We start from the raw sequence: 24,599 nt of genomic DNA, 5'->3' as shown, positions 1-24,599 counted from the left end.
ATTTTACAGATGAGGAAACTGAGGCAAGCAGGGCAAAGTGACTTGCCCAGGATCACACAGCTAGTAAGTGTTTGAGGACAGATTTGAACTCAGAAAGATGAGTCTTTTTGACTCCAGGTCACTGTGCCACCTCATTTAAATAAGCCTTCATGGAAAGTCATGGGTTAGAGGGCGGAGACTCCTGTAGATTACTTTAATGGATCCTTGAGGGCTTCCATTTGGGTATATCCAATATGGGTGAAGATCCAGATGGCAACCCATCCCCATCTTCTTGTCCATAGAGAATCTTGTCTATGTCTCTGCATTAACTGTCCATAGATAATTATCTTTAGGGTGAAAAGGAGGCTTTTTCCTAGGTTTAAGAACCATACAGATAACATTGATAGAAGAACACAGGCGCGCACGTGCACACACACACACACACACACACACACAATAATGATAGTAACTGATTTTTCTATGGTGTTCTGATGTTTATAAAATACTTTATGGACATTATCCAATGTGATCCTTGCAGCAGTTCTGAGAAGGTCCAAGAGACACACTAGCAAAGGGATTTACACATGGTCCCATGACACTTGTCTGAGGCAGATTTGAACCCAGGTCTCTTGTGATGCAAAGCCCAATGATCTTTCTTTTGAGCCTTATTGCCTTAAAAATAACCAAACCTTCCAACAAATAACTCACATTTACATAAGGTTTGGCATCTTGGCTAGAAAGACATCCTGGAGTCTAGGACTCAGGCTCAAGACTTGCCTCTGACAAGGTTGTGTGACCTTGGGTAAATCACAATCCCTTAGTGCCCTGGAACTTTCATTGGTAGGAGGAATTTCTTCACCTGGGAGCTTCCTCTATAAAGGAAATCTCATGATTCCCATTAAGGTCTGCAAGTCATTTTCCTCACCACAACCCTGGGAGGAAGGGAGGACTATTATTAGGATCCCCACTTCACAGATGAGGAAACTAAGTCTCATGGAAATAATTAGTTTGTGAAAACATAAATTTGTAAGTGAGAGGTCCAAGGAAGGGAAATATTGTTACTGACTGGAGGATTTAATGGAAGAGGTGACATTTATGCTTGACTTAAAAGGAATCCAACAGATGAATAGGTAAGGGAGGCCATTCTAGGAATAAAATACAGAAAAGGAAATACATAGAAATGGGAAAACAAGACATATTTGGGGACTGTCAATAAGTCAGTTGTCTATAGTTTATCTATATGAAATAAGGCCAGGGTGGGAGATGGGCAGGAGATGGTGGAAGAGTCTTGAATGAGAGAGAAAATCTTATATATTCTTTAGTAACCAAGAGGAAACCACAAAAGATTTTTGGAGAGGAATTCATGCCCATATCCATTTAAAGGAAATATTATTCAGGTGCAATCATGAAGGATGAATTCAAGAGGACAGGGACCAGAGATGGGAAGACTCTGGTGGGAGCCTATTGCTGTTATTTAGGCAAGGAGGAAATGAAATCCCAAACCAAGATGGTTAAAGTGGGATTAGGGGAAGAGGGGAAGGATCTGATGAAGTAGAATTATAGAGGTAGACTGAGTAGAAGTCAACAAATGATTAGATATGAGAAACAAAAGAAAAATTCAAATATAATGCCAAGGTTTATAAAACATGAGAAACTTTGGGGGCAGCTGGGTAGCTCAATGGATTGAGAGCCAGATCTAGAGAGACAGGAGGTCTTGGGTTCAAATTTGGCATCAGACACTTCCTAGCTGTGTGACCCTGGGCAAGTCACTTAACCCCATTGCCTAGCCCTTTACCACTCCTCTGTCCCATTATACAGTATTGATTCTGTATATGTAAGATGGAAGATAAGGGTTTCTTAAAAAATAAAATTAAATAAAAAAAATATCAGAACCTGGAAGAATGGTTTGGCCACTAACAGAAATAGATAAATCAAAAGGAAAAGCAGAATCACTACCTCTCTAAATAACCTCTTGGACCCCTTTCAGCTTTATAACTGTGTTCCTATGTATGTGTTGAGGGAAGTTGGAATGTAAATCTGGAGCTTTAGAAGATAAATCAAAGATGGCAATGAAAAATTTGGGAATCATTTGTGGAGAAATGATAGCTTTAGTCATTGGAGTAAAAGGGATTACCATGGGTAGAGAGTGAAAAAAAAAGCCCAAGATCAGAACCTTGAAGAATCTTTGGAGCTTGGGAAAAACGATGAAGAATTAGTAAATGAGACACAGAAGAGAACAGTTAGAGAATTAGAGGGTTATAAAGGGATGTTTGGAGTCTTTGAAGCCAATGAAGGAGAAAATATTTAAGAGGAAGTTCAAAAGTATTAAATCCTACAGGAAAGTCAAGTAGGATGAAGCCTAAAAACAAAAAAAGATCATTGAATCTGGCTAGTAGGAGGCTGTTAGTGTCCTTTGAAAGACAAGTTTCAGAAGTGTTTTGGGACAGTAATTATATTTCCAGAGGATGAGGTTGTTGGGAAATGAAATCATTACATGTACCAAGTTTTGGGAAAGCATCATTTGTTTTTTTAAATTATGAACTTAATAAATATGAATAATTTTAATATACAGAGAACAAAAAAATAGGATATGAAGGGCATATGAAACTGTGAAACAGTTTATATTAAATTTAACATGGTAGTGGCCAAATGGCCCTGATTGTGGTTTCTTCTGAAGGGCCACAAAAGGAACATTTTAAAAAGCCCCTTTATACATTAAAAAAAAGTTTCATTGACCCCTTTCCATTTCTTTTTCTTCTTTATTTATGTGACATAACCACTGCTTGCCAATAGCCACCCAGTGGCCAAATCAACATGTGGTTATATCTCAAAATGTGTGCTCATAGATAACTTTTTCTACAAGCTTGGCAGTTTAGGGGAAGAAAAGAAGAGAGCAGTAGCTGGAACAGGTAGAGGGGCCAATGAAGGACTTTTAAAGAATAGTTCTGATCTAATCCTGCCTTCCCCTTTTCTCCCCTTCTCCTTAGACAGAGATGGTATCTTCATTCCAGAGCTGACCTTATACATAGATCAAGTAGTTGGTTATTTATAGAATGACTTGCAGAGAATATAGTCTGTCTAAAAATATTTCCCCCTACCTCCCACCTCTTGCCAAATGTCCTAAAGTCTCTAACATTAGAAATGTATTTATTAGTTTTAAGGCATTATATTTCTCCAGAAATGTTTTATTAAAAATAGGAAAGGGATACAGGACATCTCAAAAGTCTTAGTGCAATTTTATGTCCATATAACTTCAGAAGTAGAAATGCTAAAATAATAATAACAACAATAATAAACTTACAAAATTATCATTTGAAAGTTTAATTCTTTTTCTTTTGTATTTATTTTCATCAAATTGAAAAATACATTTAGATGTTTAATTTTTATAATATTTTTAAATAATTTTAATAATAATTAATTTTTAATAAGATGGGATACCCTATCATTATGTACTACATGTATGACAGAGAGAAAGTTCTTTTGCTTGGCTACCTCAACCACCCGATCTATCTTCATTGGATTATTTCTTATGAGACCACATCAAAACTCATATTTAGGCATCAAAATTTTGTTCTTCAGATGATTTTTAGGTTAGAATTACAAATGCAATCCTATTGGGCATTGAGCAGCAATAGCTGATAAAAATTTTTTTACAAGTCTATTCCAAAAAATGACTAGATAAATGTATAGAGCATGTCAGTGGTTATGTTGAATTAAAATAAAAACATCAATATTTGAAAGTTTTCTATAATTAATGTTGAAATATTTTTTGGTAAGTTTGTAGCTTTTACACTTCTCAAGTTATTAAAGCTGTCTTTTGGGACACCTTATACAGCCCTCCCTCAATATATTGTGGTTCACTTTTCCCAGTTTCACTGTATTTGGTTTAAAAAATATATATATATCTAATTTTGTATAAGGGAGTTACACTTACCCAGGTGCACTATTGGCTGATGGAATGAAAGGTGACCAACCACAGCATCGTGTTCTCTATCCTGGGTGCTGATTGGCTCAGTGATTGTAGGTTAATAAGCATGTGGAAAAGGTTTATAGGAGAGTGGGAAGGGTTTATAAAACCTTAAAATATATAAAAATAATAAATATAACACAGCTACTTTACAGATTTTCACTTATTGCAGGGGTGTCTGGAACATAACTCCTGCGATAGGTGAGGGAACACTGTATTATCATCATCATCATTATTATAACTAGCATTTATATAGTATTTATTATGTCCTGGGTAGAGTTAGATGGCACAGTGGATTGAATGCTGGGTCTGGAGTCAGGAAGACTAGCCTTCTTGAGTTCAAATCTTGTTTCAGACACCTAATAGTTGGGTGACCCTGGGCAACCTTGTTTGCCTCAGTTTCCTTATCTGGAAAATGAGCTGGAAAAGGAAATGATAAACCCCTCCAATATCTTTGTCAAGAAAACCCAAATGGGCTCACAAAGAGTTAGATATGACTGAAACAACTGAATAACAACAATGTGCCAGGAATGTGTTAATTTTTATAGACATAATTTCTTTTGAGCTTCACAACTCTGGTTAAGTAGATGCTGTTCCATTTTTACACTGGAGGAAACTGAGACAAACAGAGATAGTCTTTTTATTGTCTAAAAAGGATTAATTTAATAAGATAATTTGCTTCCACTTTGGAAAGGTTGTTCAGAAAATGGAACACAAAAGAGTAAAGTTTTAGTATTGGTTTGTGAATAATAATTTTGGAGAAAAAGTGCTACTCTTGAAGGATAACCCTGGGTGGTGGTGCTAAATCAGGAAAAATGGCAAGTATTGGGAGGTGAAAAATCACAGGTGACAAATCCAATTCTATTTCCCAGGATGTAGACCAAGGGCCTCTGAAGGACCAACTTCAGTTCCTTCCTTTTCAACGACTGCTGTTCTAGGTCCTTGGTTGTTTGGTCTTCCAATTCTTCTCGGTTCCACTGACAGAATCTGATATAATGTATGGTATAATGGCTAGTATAACATACTTAGGAAGTCAGAAGGTCTGGGTTTGAGCCTCTGTTCAAGTCTGCCACTTCCCAGGAAGTTACTCTATTTTTTTATTTAAGCAAGTCATTCTATTTCTCTGATCCTCAGCTTCTTCCCTCATATTCTGAGATCCCTCCCAGTTTTAATCCAATTGAATCCAATAAGCATTTATTCAGTGGATTAGTTCCTTTTTTCCCTTCCTATCTCCAGTGGCTAGGACAATGGCACATTGTAAGTTCCCAGTAAATGCTGCTTAGATCATTGAATTATTGACATGGTGCTAAGTGCCAGAGATACAAAAACAAAATGATAAATTGTTCCTGCCTTCTTATCATTCTCTTATCATATTCTCTTCATCTTATATTTTCTAAGGAGAATGCTCTATGTCTATGATTCTGTGAGGTCCTTGAGGCATTGCTATGTGTTTCCCAAGGAGAATATGGCCTTTTAATCATTGAAGTTTAAAAGACAAACATTAGAGATCTCTTTCCCGATTCCCTTTTCCCTCTGTCTGGACTGGGAGGTGGGACTTTCCAGCTTTTGGGCAGAAGAATTCTGCCTGCCCTGAGACCTATGATTCTAAGATTACTCCCCACTGATTGTATGTCCTTGGGGAAAACCGGTCTGGAACTGTCTGAGTGCTAATCACTACCCCAGCAGAGCTGAGAGGGCAGAGGGTGGAAGGGTGGTGTTGAGAGAAGGGCTTATTAAGCTATTTAACTGTCTTAGAAAGGAAGAAGATAAAGTTGAAAGTGCCGTGTTATAACACTGCTTTGCTCCCCCGCCCCCCTAAAAAGTACAAATGCCATATAGCCCATCCTGAACTATCCTTGTTATGGTGGCAACTTGGGTATTCTGTAATGTTGATTCTATACTGCAGGTGTGGACTCTGTCCAGGGCATCCCTTCCCTCAAATGCCATATTCTCCCCTTTCTAAACCCACAAAGGATCTGGTCCATCAGTTCATTTTCATACTAATTATCTTGCCACATTGCTGAGAGTGCTCGAGACTCCTGTTGTTGGAAATCAAATGATAGAAGGTTGTAAAATGTTAGAGCCAGAAAAGATCTTTACAAAGACTCTGGTTCTCTTCACTGGGCAGATGGAGATCTTGAGGGGGAGTTCATGTTTGGATTCTAGAAGGACTGGACTTTTATTTTAAAAAAATTTTTATATAGAGTTTTTAAAAATTTTGTTTAGTCAATTTAGAACATTTTTCCTTGGTATCAAGAATCATATTCTTTCCCTCCCCCCCTTGCTGACAAGCAATTCCACTGGGTATCACATGTGTCCTTGATCAAAACCTATTTCCATGTTGTTGGTGTTTGCACTAGGATGATCATTTAGAGTCTACATCCACAACCATATCCCCTTGACCCATGTAGTCAAGCAGTTGTTTTTCTTCCGTGTTTCTACTCCCACAGTTTTTCCTCTGAATGTGGATAGTTTTCTTTCTCGTAGATCCCTCCAGGTTGTTCAGGATCACTGCATTGCCACTAATGGAGAAGTCCATTACATTCGATTGTACCACAGTGTATCAGTCTCTGTGTACAATGTTTTCCTGGCTTTGCTCCATTCACTCTGCATCAATTCCTGGAGGTCGTTCCAGTCTCCATGGAATTCCTCCACGTTATTACGCCTTAGTGCACAATATTATTCCATCACCAACAAATACCACAATTAGTTCAGCCATTCCCCAATGGAAGGGCATCCCCTCATTTTCCAGTTTTTTGCCACCACAAAGAGCACAGCTATGAATATTCTTGTACAAGTTTTTTTCTTCTTTGGGGTACAAGCCCAGCAGTGCTATGGCTGGATCAAAGGGCAGACAGTTTTTAGTGCCCTTTGGGCATAGTTCCAACTTGCCCTCCGGAATGGTTGGATCAATTCACAACTCCACCAGCAATGCATTAATAGGACTAGACTTTTAAAAAGCCTGTTCTCATTTCTTTTTAGCCTCAGGATACTACCATCCGGATTTACTTGTCAGATTGTTAGTGCCCTTTCTGTGAATAGATCAGAGGTTCTCACTGTGAGGTCCACAAATCCCAAGGTATCTGTGGATATCTTTGGGTAGATTTTACTGGAATCTCTGAACTTAGAAAAAGAAAAAAATATGTATTTCTTTTTGCTAAACTCTAACTAAAATTTAGCATTTCCTTTTATTATTAGAATGTAGCCAACAAACCATTATTCTGAGAAGGGAGTCCATAGATTTTACCAGATTGCTAAAGGGGTCTGACTCACAAGAGGTTAAGGAGTCCTGAGGTAGAGGCTATTGGTAATTTGGCTCCCTACTTTGTCTTCAGGAAGGGACAAGGCTAAGCATGACCAGGAGCTGCTTCCCTTAACTTCTCCTAGTCCAGCCTAGAGCTTAACATTAAGCATGACAAGACTGAGTCTCCATTGGCCATTTTTCTTCCTTTCCTCTCTCCTTTCATCCCCCTCTCTCCTGCTGTGGGCTTGGTAGCTGGCCAGCCTGCTGAGCTTCCAGAAGGCTCTTAGGTGAGAGAGCAGCCAGAGCCCTTCCAGCTGGAGGCTAGCTGAGAGCCAAACTGGCCCAGGGCCTCCGCATGTGAAATCGATAATAATGATGTGCCTGTGAAAGGCATGGGGTGAGGGCCTTTGGCCCTGCCAGAGAGAGAGCTGGCCAACTGACCGCAGAGAAGGGAGGCATCTGCAGTATGCTGAAGGCCAGCTTCCATTTCAGAGGCTTTGAAACAGGGCTGGAGGAAGGAACATTCATGTAAGGAACATACATGTAGAGAGCCAGCACACAGATAATAAAGTCAGTGGTAGCTGTACTCAGACACAATTTTTCTGTAATGAATCCAGCAAACATTTATGGAAAACTCTGTGTTGGATCAGTACACAGGAAAAGATCCACAACTGTCCCTCTGTCCCTGTGACCTTCAGCAAATTTAAACTCTCCTGGCCTTGGCTCCCTCCTCTGTAAAATGAGGGGGTTGGATGGATGGCCTCTGAATCTGATCCAATTCTAAATCTATGATCCTATGAATAGAAACCAACCAGAAAGAGAAACAGAGGCAGAGGGGTAGCCAAGAGAACTAGCATCTGGGGTTCACATGAACCAGTGTTCCCAAGTGAGTCTATTTTGGGGGCTCTATCCTGTTATCCAATTGTCAGTGGCAGCTACTTAAAATACCCGTCCCAAGCCTGTTAGCTCAGATCTCTCTCTGAAGGCTGAGGTAAGCCCTTCTTATCCCTGTTGCTATGTAAGGCAGCACATACTTCGGGATGCCTTTGGGTTATAGGATCTGCCCAGGGACATGTGAAGGCACCGTGTTGAGGGTGTGGAGAACTTCTGTCCATCACTTAAACTCTCCAGGCCATAGTTTCTTCATCTCTAAAATAAAAGGGTTGGGGGACATTGGATTGGATTAAATAATTTCTTCCCATTCTAAATCTGTGATTTTATACTTTTGTGTTTATCACTAGAGGGCAAAGCAAGGCAGACCTGCTTACTAGCATTATTTAGCATACTAGCTAAATTAGGCAACTAAGGGGCACAGAGGATAGAGTGCTGGACCTGAAATTAGTCCAAATTTAGCCACAGATACATACTAGCTGTGCCACCCTGGGCAAGTCACTTCCCCTTTGTCTACCTCAGTTTCCTCACATGTAAAATGGGGATAATAGTAGCATCTACCTCCAGAATTATTTGTAAAGTGCTTTGCAAACTTTTAAAGAGCTGTATCAATGCTACTATTGTTAAATTGATATTATTATTAAGTTGGAAGATCAGAGGGTTTTATTGCTTCAAAGCTGGGGTCTCGGCTCAAGTAAGACAGGGGCTAGAACGGAGAGCTAGCCATCTGACCTCCACAGGGTACAAGACTTTGCTCAGCTTTGGCCCACGTCTGGAGAATTTCTTCCCTTGTGTTCAGTTTCATTTCCTAAAAGGGAATTTTGACATTCTCTCCCCCCACCCCCACAAGGGAAGCCAAGAGCTTCTGGCATCCTATTTGGCAGGGGGGCGATGCCAGGGCCCGCAGCCAAACCCGAGAGCAGCTGAGGGGGGAGGCTCGGCGACGGGCAGTGGGGTGCGGGGACAAAGCGCAGAGAGCTCCCCTCTCCTCCTCCAACGCCTCCGGGCTGGGTCGGGTGGGGAGATGGAGGCCTTCTTCCTCCCGACCCTAATTAGGATCTCAACGGGAAACAGCTCCCAGCTCCTAATTTTGCCCTCTGGGGTTTAAGCTTCAGGTATGTTTAGCAGCCGTGGCCTTCAAAGTCTCTTTGGTAACCCGGCTGTCAGAGCGGGGGGCAGGGTTTTCTTGGCAACGTACTTCCTGTGCAGGTCCCGTGATCTGGGATTTCATTGGGTGGGGCCCTTTCGCAGACCCTCCCTGAAACTGACATGTTGGGAAACGTTCATCGCCAGATGGTCAGGCCAGCAGAGCAGGAGGAGTAATGAAATGCTTAACAGAGGCTCCTCCATCGCGACAGCGGAGCAAGCCAGCTTTGCCAACATATACCCGTGCACATACATGTACACATACACACAGTGCATATCTACACCCGTGTGTAGGAATGTGTGCTTGGTGTATACAAACAAGTGTACACGTATGTGCTCTATGTAGGCACTCATATTCTTATTTTATATGGGTGTATATATTCACTAGCTATTTATATATATACATATGCAGTTATATATGTACTTATATTCACATATATGCCTGTGTATGTGTATATATACAATAGCTATATAGACACATGTGTTCTATATATGTTTATAGTCATATGGTCCATTATGTATGTATACATATACACATACTCTTGTGCATATACTTATATTCATATTTATACCGTATATGTAATACATACATTACATACAGTATATAGCTATATATACACATGTACTGCTATATTTGTACTTATAGTCACCATATTACCTATATATACGTACATATTTACAAACACAAAAATACATATATACTGGCTATTATTGAATAGGCATAATGAGGAGCTCTCTCTACTTGGAAGGGTTGTCTCAAGGATCAAATGTGATCAGGAATAAACTGTATGGATGGCAGCTAGTTAAAATGATGCCATCTTTCCTCTTCTCCCTTCTCCCCATCACATTTCTTTGTAATATATGAAGAAGTAAGCAGCTCTGGTTTTCCTTTCCCAAACTGTTTAAACTCCTCAGTCTCTTTCCATCAATTACATAGAGAAGACACATGCACCATTTGGTAGGAATTGATTTTTGTTTCAAAGTGGTTGTGGAATAATAAAGTAATAATAATAATAGTTGCTTCTATGGTGTTTTCCTTTTTGTAAGGTCCTGTAAATCTATATAGATCTCTCTCTCTCTCTCTCTCTCTCTCTCTCTCTCTCTCTCTCTCTCTCTCTCTCTCTCTCTTTCTCTCTCTTTCTCTCTGTCTCTCCCTCCCCATATATATATATGAAAAATAATATATACACACATTGATCCTTTGAAGTAGGCCCTGCAGGAAATTGTTACCTCTCTTTTATAGATCAGGAAATCCAGGCACTAAGAGTGTAAGTGACAGTGACTTGCTCAGCATCCCAAATCTAACATGATGAGTGGTGAGAGTTGAACCTGGGTCTTCCCAACTTCAAATTGAATGTTCTATATATTGCATTGTTAAATACTAAATGCTAAATAAATTGCAATGCTAAAAAGGAGAGACCTAAACTCCTAGCAGGGGAAAATATCAATGGTGGATAGTATTATAAGTAGTGAAGGAGTCAGAACATTTCGTAAACTAGTCCTGTTGTGGAGGCTCAACTGAATTGATTTCTGCTTGCTCTTCTGAAAAAAAAGGAATACACATTTATTAAGCCCCTATTATGTATCAGGCACTGTGCTAAGTGCTTTACAATTATTATCTCATTTGAGCCTCATAACAATCCTGGGAGATAGGTGGTGTTATTATTACTATTTTACATATGGGGAAACTGAGGCAAACAGAAGTTAAGTGACTTTTTCAGGGTTACGTAACTCTACTGTCTGAGGCCAAATTCGGACTGACTTCAGTCCTGATTCCTAGCTGCATGGGATAGAGATTGAACTTGGATCTGTCATTTCACTGGATAGGGAACTCCTAGAGGAGGAGGCAACCTTTCCCTAAGCAGTTTGTCACCTTCTGTGTACCTTATAGTCTTATAGAATTATCTAGATCCCTAAAAGGTTAAGTACATTGTCCAGGTTTCCACACCTGGTAATAATATCAGAAGGGAGGCTTTAACTTGGGTCTTCCAGTAGACCACATGTACTTCTTTTAAAAAAGAAAAAAACAACTCATACCTTCTGTCTTAGTATCATTTCTAAGAGAGAAGATGAAAAAGTGCTAGGCAATTGATTAAATAACTTGCCCAGGGTTACCTGATTAGGAAGTGTTGGAGGTCAAATTTGAACACTGGTCCTCAAGCCTCCAGGTCTCTGTCCACTGTACTACCTATCTGTCCCTATACTTCTAAATGAAAGAAATGGGGTCCCTATATACTCTTGTCTCTTGATTGTGGTGGGATGAGATGATGGAGCCCAAGGGAGATCCAGAGAAAGAAAGGGAAAAAGAAGCTATTAACAAATACATTTCATGCATACTTTATCCATTTCTGCAATTAAATGGAATTTTATGTGTACATTTCCTTCTTTGGCTCATTTTACATTTGAGGAAACTGAGGCAAAGAGGGTTAAGTGCCTTGCCCAAGGTCACACGGGTAATAAGTGTCTGAGCCTAAATTTGAGCTTAGGAAGATGCATCTTCCTGACTCTGGATCCTGAGGTCTATCCACTCTGCCCTCGTTGCCCCATTATAAAATGAAATAAGAGTCACATTTAATGTGAGCCAGACAATAGTCAGTCAGTCAACTAATAGAATTTGTGTGAGCTAGTCCAAGGATTTTAGCTTGCTATTACTCATCAGTCTGCACTTGCCTATTGTTTCCTGCCAGTGATGTATTCCTTTGTATCATTTTCCTGACAGTTGGGTTGATTTTTAAAATCCTTACCAAAATGTACAAAAGGAAGAATAATTAGGATGGAAACACCACTGTAAGAAAAGAAAAGAAGAAGCTTGTTATTACATTAGACAAAGATTTGGTGTAATTGAATGGCATGGTAAGAGCAGTAATAGCAACCTTAAAATAGAATTTGATGTTAGAATGCTTGAATCTGTGGTATGGAATATTCTAAAACATGCAGGCAAAAGAAAAGAAAAAAGCAAATTTACATTAGTTTTCTTTTTTTTTTGTGGTGCTTATCAAACAACTACAAGGAATAGAATTGTTACAAAAATAGGACTGAAGTATCCTTTAGCTGTATGGATTGAAGATTGCTATCGTGACTCATTCCCCTTAGAAGAGTGGCCATTCAGGGAAAAGCTTCAGATTTATTCATGACAGTGAAAGAAAATGGAAATGACATGGATAGTGAAGAAACTTCTTGGTTCCATTGATTTAAAAATGGAATTCAGTTGCATTATGCTAAAATTACTGAAGAGGCAGCCAGTGCAGATTGCATTATGTCAGCTAAATATCCTAACATTTTGAAGAAGATAATTAAAAAAAAATTGGTTACATTGATTGATAAATTTTTAATATGGATGAAACATGCTTAGTCTGGAAAAGTATACTTTCCAGAATTCTAAGAAAGAAAAAAAATAACTCAATCTGTATTTAAAGCATCTAAGGATCGCCAAACACTTTTATTGAGAGAGAGTGCAGAATGGGATTTTAAATGAAAACCAGTGCTTGTTTATTGGTCTTGAAATCCTCAGGCAGGGAAGAGGCTCAACCACTGATTCATTTTGTTGGTGGTTAAATAAGAAAGAATGAATTTCTAAAGCTGTTTTCAAAGATTGGTTTTCAAGTTATTTTAGCCCGGCTGTTGAAAAATATTGCAAGGACAACAATATTGGTTTTAAAGTTTTACTGATTTTAGATCATACCCCAAATCATCCAGTTATACTTGGTTCAATGTGGGAAAATTTAAGGATTTTTTTTTTGCTACCAAATACAATATTTTTATTGTAGCCCACAAACCAAGGAACCCTTACAGCATTTAAAGTTTACTGCCTAAGAAAAAAATGTGAACAGTCAATTGCTAAAATAACAACAAGGAAAAAAAACAGGGGAAAATGCAATTTCCTTAACTGGATTCTGGAAAATTTTTAATGTCAAAAGATGCGTTTGAAAATATCCACTATGCTTGGCAAGAAATAACTTCCAGCAATATGCCTGCAGTGGGGAAGCACATTTTGCTACATTGCACAAATAGTCAATTTGAAGGTTTTCTCTTTTTAAAGCAGACTGTGATTGAAGAAAAGACAAACATTGGAAGAAGGCTTTGTTTTGATGAACTAGAAAATGATAATGTCCAGGACTTGCTCAATTTGTATTCAGAATTGTTGGCTGAGAATGATCCTCTTCATTTGTACCAAGTGTTTGAAGAAACCAACAATAATGCCAGAAAAGCATATCATGTTTAAGTAAAGGCATTTACTCTTTAAGGGTTTGGGGACACCTTTAAATTCTAGCAAGCTAGAGGGAAAAAATTACCGAGATTGACCCTCACAACAATGAAAGCAGGCAAAGTTGCCCATATATAGATGAAGCTCTCTGCACCTACCAGCATATGTAGATACATTTAAAGAAACAGGAGATGACTCAGTTTATGCTTTTAAAATATTTTAAATGACAGTTTTGTCATATTGTCAAGTAGGCTTATCTTTAGGCATCCAAGTTCGTCATGTAAAATCTAATAATAACTATTTTCCTTATATAGCTACCAGGTGCCAGCTCTGTCCTCAGCACTTTACTATTATTATCTCATTTGATTCCCATAAGAACCCTGGAAGTCAAGTGCTGTTATTAACCCCATTTTACAGGTGAGAAAACGGAGGCAAACTGAGGGTAGGTGACTGGTCCAGAGTCACAAAGCTAGTAAGTGTCTGAGGTTAGATTTAAGCTCTTGTCTTCTTAACTCCATACTCTCCTGATCTATCTACCATGTCACTAAGCTGCTCTCTATGGCTATTCTAGTCTTTTGTAATGAATGGACTCAGAAATGCATTTTTTATCCTTTGCTGTTGTAGAATGATAATAAAAAGATAAGACAGATTTGAAAAAAATTTCATCGTATCTTCTGTTGGGAAAGAACCAATGAACACAGTTAAATGCAATAATAACTTTGACTAGTACGAACTTGAATAATACTACCACTTCTGGATTCTTAAATAGCCCTAACTGGGGGGCAGCTGGGTAGCTCAGTGGATTGAGAGCCAGGCGTAGAGATGGGAGGTTCTGGCCTCAGACACTTCCCAGCTGTGTGACTCTGGGCAAGTCACTTGACCCCCATTGCCTAGCCCTTACCACTCTTCTGCCTTGGAGCCATTGACTCCAAGATGGAAGGTAAGGGTTTAAAAAAAAATAAAAAATAATTTAAAAAAATAGCCCTGAGGACTAATTGTATATTTGTTTAGACCTGTTAAACTCTTTGAGTTTAACTCATTTTGAGTTTTACTTAGCAAAGATACTGGAGTGGTTTGTTTTGATCTTTCCTACTCATTTTACAGATGAGGAAATGGAGGCAAACAGGGTTAAATGACTTGTCCAGGGTTACCTAGCTAATAAGTGTCTGAGGTCAGATTTGAACTCAGGGAATGGCGTCTTCCTGCTTCCAAGCCCAAAGCTCTATCCACCATGCCATCTCAATACCTTAACTGTATAGGTTGCATTTACAGTCCCCCTCCAGCTCTTCCACTGTAAGCTCTTTAAAGGTAGAGGCTGTTTTACCATTTTTGTTTGCATTCCTACCATGGGGTCTTATTCCTTTTGTTGAGGAAATCTGCCCATAGGGCCTGCCTTGGCAAAAATCATAGAATCAGAGACTGTTGGCTGGGGAGGGACCTCTAGATCCAGCCTAAAGGCGTCCCTCTTGCACTATAGTTAGTCCTCAGTTTCCGGGTCCCTTCCTTCCTTCATGGAATTCCTTTCCTACTCTGGGCCTTCTGACTTCCCAGGGGGGCCCACTCAAAGGCCCCTCAAACATCGATTCAGAGTGTGCTCAGCGTCAGGCTCTGGGCCAGCTGCTGGGGATACCCCCCCCCCAAAGAAGCAATCCTCACCTTCCAGCACCCCGTCTTTCCAAAAGATTCCTGTGGCTTCCTCCAAGGCTCCATCCCTCTCCTCCTCTTCCTCCCACGGTTTTCATGGAGGTGCCAAGAGGAAAGCAATTTGATGAAACAATTCCACACCAATTTCACACTGAGGTGTCAATGACGGATAGCCTCCGCTTAATGAGTCAGTCTGCCAAAATGCATTTATTTTAGCCCAAGGGTTTCCTCAGGAGCTGGACTTCAGTGGCCTTTGGCTTTCCAGGGCTGGACATTTTCTCTGGGGCTTCACTACAGGCCCCCGCCTCTAAACTCTCCCCTTCTCTCCCCTTTCTTACAGTGGAAAATGAAATGTTGTAAGTGTGACTCCCGGCTGCCTCATGGTTACAACAGTCACCGAGTGGAGAATGTGGTCTCCTCTTCCGGCCCCATGCGCTGGTGGCAGTCCCAAAATGGTGAGAGCCCCGGACAACGAAAGCTGCCCGCTCTGCTCCAAAAGGAAATGAGCCAAGAACCCCGGATCCCAATATATTATATAATAAACACAAGTACCAGTATATTGACAGTATCATCATAGTAAACGGCATTATATAAATAAATATAAAATAATATATTTTATTATAATGTATAAAATATTATATATACATAATATATCTTTATTATTTATTATATTTATATTATATTAATTTAGCTGCCAGCTCTGCTCCAAAGGGAAATGAGCTAAGAACCCCAAGATCCCAATATATTATATGATAAACACAAGTACCAGTATATTAATAGTATCATCATAGTAAAATGCATTATATAAAATAAATATAAAATAATATATTTTATTATAATGTATACATAATATAATATATAAACAATATATTTTTATTATTTATCTTATTATATTTATGTTGTTAATTTTTATTTAGATTTTTCTATTATTATATGTCTATATAATATAGTATTATAATATAATAAATGATATGATACTATATAAAATACCATACATTATATTAAAACAACATATTGTTTAAATTATGTTTTAATATAAAGATAAATATATTGTTTTAATTCATGATATTATATACAATGAAATATATAACAATATAATAAATAAATAAATATATACATATACCCCACCATCTGAATCATAAGATGAGATGGGGAGAAAGATGTAGTATGGAGATGGTCTTGGATGAAGGAGAGTCTGGTACTTTTCAGATTTCCATACATAAATATATATTTATATATACATATATTTATTTCTATCTACAAAATATTTATTTTATATTTAATGTAAATATAAAATAACATTTAATATAATATGAATAATATTCTATTTATAACATATACTATTAAATTTATATTATAACATTTATAATATATTTAATATAGAAACAGAAAATATTTATATATTCATATATACCATACTAAAATATATTTATATATAATATAAAATAATATATTTATATATTTAAGAATAAATAAATGAACAAATATATACATACATACACATATATGCATACATATATCCATACATATATGTATGTATGTGTATATATCTATATCTATATCTATATCTATATCTATATCTATATCTATATCTATATCTATATCTATATCTATATAAAACCAGGATTATAGTGCATCCTTCTGGCTTTGGAAATGAGATGACTATACCAGCAAACTTTTTCTTCTGCCTATATATTTAGGGATGGTGGGAGAGGAGGCTTGTAGGAAGGCTGATTGCAGACGTCAGAGGGGTTTGCTTCATTCTTTTCCATCAAGGCAAATTTGAAAAAATGAGCTTTAGAAAGGAATCTGGGATGGAGCTGTAGTAAGAAGTAGTGTAGGAGCTAGTTGGGTCAGGGAGGGATTTGCAAACCTGATCAAGAGTTGATTGGTTTACCTTATTTCTAACCTGATCATGACTCACAGAAGATGTGGGGAGACAAATATTGAACTAATTATCATGGGCCTGCCCTTAAGAGAATGTTTCAAGATAAAAAGTAGCTGAGGCTATCCAGCCTCCAAGAAGTGGGTCTGACTTGCAGTGTCCTCAGGGGCTGGGAAGGGAGAAAAGCATTCCATCTGAGAACCTTTTTTGTGTGTCTTGACAGATGTGAGTCCTGTTTCTCTGCAACTGAATCTGGACAGGAAATTCCAGCTCCAGGACATCAAGCTGGACTTACAGGTGAGCTCATACAGGTGTGAGGGTGAGTGCAGAGTAGGAGAGGATGTGTATGTGGGTAGAGGATGTGGTATGAAGGGCCAGAGCGAATCATCTTGTTTTCCCTAGACTGGGAAGATGGGATTACATGTCGGGACATCCCATTTTATGCACCTGGGGCTATACCACCCTCTGAATCATAAGATGAGATGGAGAGGAAGATGTATTATGACTTATGGAGATGGTCTTGGATGAAGTAGAGTCTGGTATTTTCCATATTTCCAGGAGATGACCTTTGGTGAATTCCACCATCCAGATCTTTCTGATGTAACACCAGTGCAATAGACACAATCTTATTATATATCGTTGTTTGAAATGCAAAATTGGTCCAGTCCACAAATACCCACTTGGCTTAGGAACATACACAAAGTTTGACTCTTTCCACCATGACTTTTTTAAAAAAACAAACAAACACATCAGGACATTTAAATCAAAATTAGCTTCATCCGCTTCAAAATAGTCACTTTGGAAAGTTGTCATGTCAAAGATGCTATTGTTGCTCAAATATTTGGGAATGGATTCCAGAACCTGTTGCATTTTTTAACAAAATGAATACTGATGATCTATAACTAGGGTGGAGTGACTAGGACTTTGGGCCAGAGTGCTGACATTTAGAGGATGCTTTCAGTACTTGAAGTCCTTCAGCAGAAAACAAATTACTGATACTAATACCTAGGAGTGGGTTTCCTCCTCTAGTGGCCAAATCTCAGGTGAGCTTCACTCCACCCTACCTAACTGATCCTCACTATTCCATCACTCAACCAAGGGCCCCTTTCTGGCTTCTTGTCTTAAAAGTATTTTATGCTACTTACTTCAGGTACCAGTTGCAACTATTACAAAGCATTTTGAGATTTACAGATAATTTTCCCAAAAATAATCTTGTAATTAGCTAGTATGAGTATTATTATTATTACCATTATAGATGAGGAAATAGTCTATGAAAACTGAATGACTTATCTAGAGCTATAGAGCCAGCATGTGTCAGAGATAATACTCTTAATAACACCTTCTAAAATGGCCTGGATTCCATTTCTATAAACTCACAAAATCAACTGGGAAAGTCTTACAGTATTGAATGTGCTTAACAAAACAAACACCTTATCTTCTGTCTTAGAATCAATTCATATATAGGTTCCAAGGCAGAAGAGAAGGAAGGGCTAGGCAATGGGGATTAAGTGACTTGCCCAGGGTCACACAGCTAGGAAGTGTCCAAAGTCAAATTTGAACCCAGGACCTCCCATCTCTAGGTCTGGCTCTCTAGCCACCGAGTCTCCTCACTGACTGCCTGAGTGTGCTCTTGGATGGTCCTACGGTAGGTGGAGGCTCTATGTGGCCACTTGCCTCAAGTACTTTTGTTGGTTATTGCTGCCCTTGTTCTAGCTCCATCCATGGCTCCTATAGGCTCCTAATAGCGAGGCTGATTTCATCATTCATTTATGGTCCAGGCAGCAGCCTGTTAACCTAGCCCAGGCAGCTTCCCTTCTCTTGATCAGGAGTGCTGTTTCTGCAGACTGAATCAGTCTCTTGTTTTCCTCCGGTTGTGGCTTTCTGAAGTATGTGGCCAGGGAATGACTGCTTTCTGTGCAGGTCTGGGTTTCTGAGGCTCCGTTATAGCTCCCTCTCATCTTCTTGGCTTGGCGTACAGTGGCTCACTCACTCATCCTGTCCCCTCCTTCCATGCTTTTCCCACAGGGACCTCTTCCAGCGGGCATGCTGATTGAACGATCACCGGACTTTGGCAAGACTTGGAAGGTCTATCAATACCTGGCTCCCAACTGCGCTGCCACCTTTCCCCATCTCCGCCAGGGCCGGCCTCAGAACTGGCAGGACGTTCGGTGCCAGCCCCTGTCAGCTCCGCACACGGGGCCAAACCGTGGGGGAAAGGTACGGTAATTGGGTATGAACTCTGAGAGCGTGTGAAGGGAGAAGGAAGCAAATAGACATCCAGTGAGCGTTAATTAAGTGTCTCCTCTGTACTAGGTATTGGGAATATAAAGGTGACTTCGCCTTACAGAAACTTAGAGTTAAATTGAGAAAATCGGACATGCTCACAAATAATTATGTGATGGTGAATAGGGACTGTATGATTTTATTGCTATAAGGAACTCCTAGATGAGGAAACTCCCTCTATCAAGGCAGGTTGGCCCCTCCTCTGTGACTTATAGTTTTAGAGAGTTGCCTGGAGGCCAAAGAAGTAAACACACACACACACACAAGTGTATACGTATGTATGTATATAAATATACATATAAGTCCTGACTCCAACCCATACCCCATACTCTCTCTCTCCCTCTCTCTTTCCCTCCCTCTCTTTATTCCTCCTTTTCTTTATCTTTTTCCCTCCCTCCATCCCTTTTTCTCCCTCTCCCTCTCTCTTTCTCTCTACATCTTTCTACATCTTTCTCCCTCCCCATCTCTCTCTGTCTCTGTCTCTCTCCTTTTCTCGGTTTGTCTCTGTCTCTCTCTGTCTTTCTCTGTCTCTCCCTCTCCCTCCTTCCCTCTTTCTCTGTCTCTCTCCTGTAGAATGTGATATTTAGATAAAATTCTGTAAGAAAATTTGTGAATGTAGAAATCACTTTCCATTGGGTAGCGTTGATCAGAAAAAAATTCACGAAGAGGTATTATTACTTGAGTTGGACCTTGAAGGTAGAGGATTTCAATGGGCAAAAATATGGTAGAAGTATATTCAAGGCATGGGAAATGGCTTGTATGTGAATTCATGGAGGAGTACAGGGCCAGACCAGAGAGAATGTTGCAATCTAGTAGTGTATCAAGGGAAACAAAGTGAAATATGTCTGGAAAGGGATGCTGGGGACAGATTGTGAAGCACATAAATGCCAGGCCTTAGCCATAATTTATCCTTAAGACAATAGGGAGTATTGGAATGTTTTTGAGCAGAAGGTAAACTAGTTGTACCCATGCATTGGGAAGATGATTTTGGCAGCTTGGTAAAGGAGAGATTTGAAAGAAATTGATGGATTCTAAGCATATAGCTGGAAGTGACTTCATGGGTCATCTAGTCTATTTCCCCTTATATTACAAATAAAGAAACTGAGGTGCAGAGAGATTGCTACTTGCCCAATGTTCATTGATGATAAAAAGTCAAAGATGTATTGTTTTATAACTATTAGAGATTATTTTAAAAAATAATCTGGGAGAAATTGAAAAAAGGGGTATTTTTAGCCTTTACTTCAGATGATGCACAATAAATTCTGCTCCAGCCCTTTGCCTTTACTCTGTGTGTGTCTTACAATATATCATAGGATTCTAGTTTTTAATAAACTCTGCTATCTGCTTCTATTTTATGGGCGAGTTTATCCCATTCACAGTTATGATGACGAACTGTGTATTCTCCTCCATCTTATTTTCCTCTTTTGATCTTGCTTTTTCTCCTTTCACTCTGTCCCTCCTCACAAGTGTTTTGCTTTTAATCACCCTGCTACTCCCCTACCCCTTATTTCCTTCCAACTTCTCTATAGGGTAAGGTAGGATTCTAAATGCAGTGAATATGGTTGTTAGTCCCTCTCTGAGCCAATTATGATGAAAGTAAGATTTAAGCATTTCCCTTCATCCTCCTCCTCCTCCTCTCCATTGTAATAGTGTTTTACACCTCTATAGGTGAGATAATTTATCCCATTATACCTCTCTATTCATTTTTCTCTCAGTGCAATCCTCTTTTTTTCACCCCTTGATTATTATTTTGCAGATCATATCATTCTAATCAGCTTACACTCACACCCTCTGTCTATGTATATACTCCTTCTAACTGCTCTAATGCTGATACATTTTTTTTAAAGAATTATAAATATCATCTTTCCACATACGGATATCTACAGTTTGACCTTACTGAATATCTTAATTATTCTCTTTCTTATTTACCTTTTTAGGCTTCTCTAGGGTCTTGTGTTTTTTGGACATCACATTTTCAGTTTAAAGTCTGGTCTTTTATCAGGAATACTTGGAAATCTTCTATTTTATTAAATGACATTTCTCTTCCCCAAAGAATATACTCAGTTTTGATAGGTAGATGATTCTGGGTTGTAAACCTAGATCTTTTGCCTTCCAGAATATCATATTCCAAGCTTTCTGATCCTTTAATGTGGAGACTGCTAAATCCTGTGTAATCCTGACTCTAGCTCCATGGTATCTAAATTGTTTCTTTCTGGCTGTTTACAGTATTTTCTTCTTGGCTTAGGGGCTCTTGAATTTAGCTATGATATTCCTGGGAGTTGCCATTTGGGGATTTCTTTCTAGAGGTAATCATTGGATTCTTTCAATTTCTATTTTACTCTCTCATTCAAGAACAACAAGAGCAATTTTTTTGGGGAAAATTTTATTTAATTAGTCAATTTAGACTATTCTTCCTTGGTTACAAGAGTCATGTTCTTTCCCTCCCCACCCCCACCCCCTCCTGTAGCTGATGCGCAATTCCACTGGGTTTTACATGTGTCCTTGATAAAAACACATTTCTATGTTGTTGATGTTTGCACTAGGGTGATCATTTAGAGTTTCTATCCCCAATCATATCCCCAGTGACCCATGTGATCAAGCAGTTGTTTTTCTTCTGTGTTTCTACTCCCACAGTCTCCGCTCTGAATGTCCATAGTTTTCTTTCTCATAAATCTCTCCAAATTGTTCTAGATCATTGCATTGCTGCTAGTAGAGAAGTCCATTACATTCGATTATATTACAGTGTATCAGTCTCTGTGTACAATGTTCTCCTGGTTCTGTTCATTTCACTCTGCATCAATTCCTGGATGTCATTCCAGTTCACATGGAATTCCTCTAGTTCATTATTCCTTTGGGCACAATAGTATTCCATCACCAACATATACCACAATTTGTTCAGCCATTCCCCAATCGAAGGGCATCCCCTCAATATGAATATTCTTGTACAAGTCTTTTTCCTTATTATCTCTTTGGGGTATAAACCCAGCAGTGCTATGGCTGTATTAAAGGGCAGACAGTTTTTTAACACCCTTTGGGCATAGTTCCAAATAGGGCAATTTTCTTTCATAATTTCTTGTATGATGATGATCAGGATTTTTAGAAATTATGGCTTTCAAGGAGTTATAATTTTAAAAAAAAGCCTGGACATCATCATACACAGGACTTAGCAGCCTCCACATTCCTGGTTAGATTTTTAAAAATTTGATGTTTGCCTATTTTCCCAGCTTTTTTCTTGACTTTCATTTTTATCTTAAAGATTCTCAGGGTAGAGGGGGCATTCTCTTAAACTTCAGTTCTTCCTTGATTCTACCCTTTGCTCTATTTCTGGGTTTCTGCAAGTTTCAGTTCTTCCAAAGTGGTATGGTGGTCAGGCACACTGTGGACTGTGTTGGACTGGAGATTGTAACTTTGTCTTGAGATTGGCTAGGATCTCTGGACCTTGCTCTGGGCTTACAAAGACAGGTGTACTGTGCAGACAGACTGCCTTGTGTTGGGGTTCAGGTCCTCACTGCAGGTTTGGACTGTGGCTCTATGCCTCATTCTGGGCTTACACATACCAGGTGTACTGCATACTATCTTGTTCTGGGATTCAGGACCTCACTGCAGACCTCCCCTTGTGCTCATACAAACTGGGAACCTTGCTGACTACCTTGTGTTGAAACTTGACTTTGGGCTTGGGCAGGGGTTCAGGTACCCTTTCTGAGTCTGCCCCAGCCAGGCATACCATAGACTGCCCTGTATTAGGGCCTGGGGTTTCACTATAGGCTTGGACTGGGACTTGGAACTTTAAGGCATATGTATGCTGTTGGCTTAGGCAGGGTCTCAGGATATGGATGTTGGCTTGGGTCTAGATTCAGAACCTGGAATAATAGATGTGGGGTGGGAGAGGGGCTTGCTGTTGGCTTTTGCTAATGCTCCTTGAAATGACCTCCTGTGGTATGTGCTTCTTTCTCACCCCAGCGAACCAGGTGCTCTCTGCCTCCCTTTCAAGTTGTTCTCTGCATGAAAATTGCTTTACTTCTCCTTGCTGATTCTTCCACTCCAGTATCTGTTTTGAGACATTATTTAGGTTGGTTGGAGAGGATTTGAGTAGTTTGAGCTTTCCCTTTCTTCTACTCTGCCATCTTGGCTCCATCTTTAGTCTCCTATGGTAGTATGCCTTTAAAAACAAAGCATATTCATATATATATATATATATATCATCAAGGTTTTCAGATTTAAACTAAAGACTTTTGATTCCAGAGCTAGTGATCTTTCTACTGTACCAAAGTGTTTCTGCGAGATCTGTTGAGAGTCTATTAAAATAGTTTTAGAGAGGGGGAAGATGGATTGAAAGCCAGGCCTAGAGACAGAAAGTCCTGGGTTCAAATCTGGCCTCAGACACTTCCTAGCTGGGTGATCTTGGGCAAGTCACTTAATTCCCATTGACTCTTCTGCCTTGGAACTAATATACAATAGTGATTCCAAGATGGAAGGTTAGGTTGTTTTTTTGTTTTTGTTTTTTAAACAAAAACAAAACAATAGTTTTAGAGAGAAGGTCTAAGGGCCTGAGTTGGAGTGGTAGGAGGGTAAGTGAAGAAGAGTGAACTGCTGCAGAGGTGGAGATAGAATTAAAATGTCTTAGTACCTGATTGCATGTGGATGATGAGGGAGAGGGAAGAGCCAAAGATGGGTCCCAAGGTTAAGGACCAGAGGGACAAAAGGGAAGATGGATGGAGAAACAGAGGTTATGAGATATTGGAGGATGGTAGATGAAAGGGCTTATAATAGATGACTTCTTCTCCATAAAGGAGGCTGTGATGCTCTGGCCAATGTTTCACAACACCAAAATGTAAACATAATACATGAATATATTTAATCGGCATCATAAAATCTTCTCCATCACTTTCTCAAATCTAGACAGTGAACAAAACAAATCAAGCCCTGATTTGTAGTGTTTGCTAATTTCTGGGATTTAAATATTCACATTTAAAATTTTTTAAATATTCATATTAAAATTAAAAAAAAAGTACACAGTATTAATTCTAAGGCAGAAGGAAAGGGTTTTAAAAAATGCCCTTACTTTTTGTCTTAGTAACAACTCTAAGATAGAAGAGCAAGGGCAAGGGAATTGGGGCTAAGTGATTTGTCCAGGGCCACACAGCTAGGAAGTGTCTGAGATCAGATTTGAACACAGATTCTTTTGACTCCAGGCCTGGAGCTCTATCCACTGTGCCATCAAGTTGTTCTTTGGGGTTAAAATTTTAAGACTTTGCAACAGACTGATAATATAGTGGAACTTTGCACCCTTCACCTTAAGTAGTGTCTGCTTATTGCTTTTCCTCTTCCAACCTAGAAAGCTAAATGAGAAGAAAGG

The 24,599-nt window shown here is 39.1% G+C and overlaps 1 protein-coding gene across 2 annotated transcripts in view; it reads left to right on the top strand.

Moving 5' to 3' along the window:
- Positions 1–24,599, top strand: part of LAMB3 (laminin subunit beta 3) — a 65,761-nt gene that overhangs the window by 9,806 nt on the left and 31,356 nt on the right. For both annotated transcript variants that reach the window (XM_007481325.2, XM_056815876.1), the window contains 3 exons: positions 15,416–15,530; positions 17,184–17,257; positions 18,986–19,177. In XM_007481325.2, the coding sequence (XP_007481387.2) occupies positions 15,416–15,530; positions 17,184–17,257; positions 18,986–19,177 (381 nt within the window). The remainder of the gene's footprint in view (positions 1–15,415; positions 15,531–17,183; positions 17,258–18,985; positions 19,178–24,599) is intronic.

This window comes from Monodelphis domestica, chromosome 2 (assembly GCF_027887165.1).
Source record: "Monodelphis domestica isolate mMonDom1 chromosome 2, mMonDom1.pri, whole genome shotgun sequence".
NCBI lineage: Eukaryota > Metazoa > Chordata > Mammalia > Didelphimorphia > Didelphidae > Monodelphis > Monodelphis domestica.
Note: the sequence above shows the minus strand (reverse complement) of the source record. Positions and strands in the feature narration are given on the sequence as shown.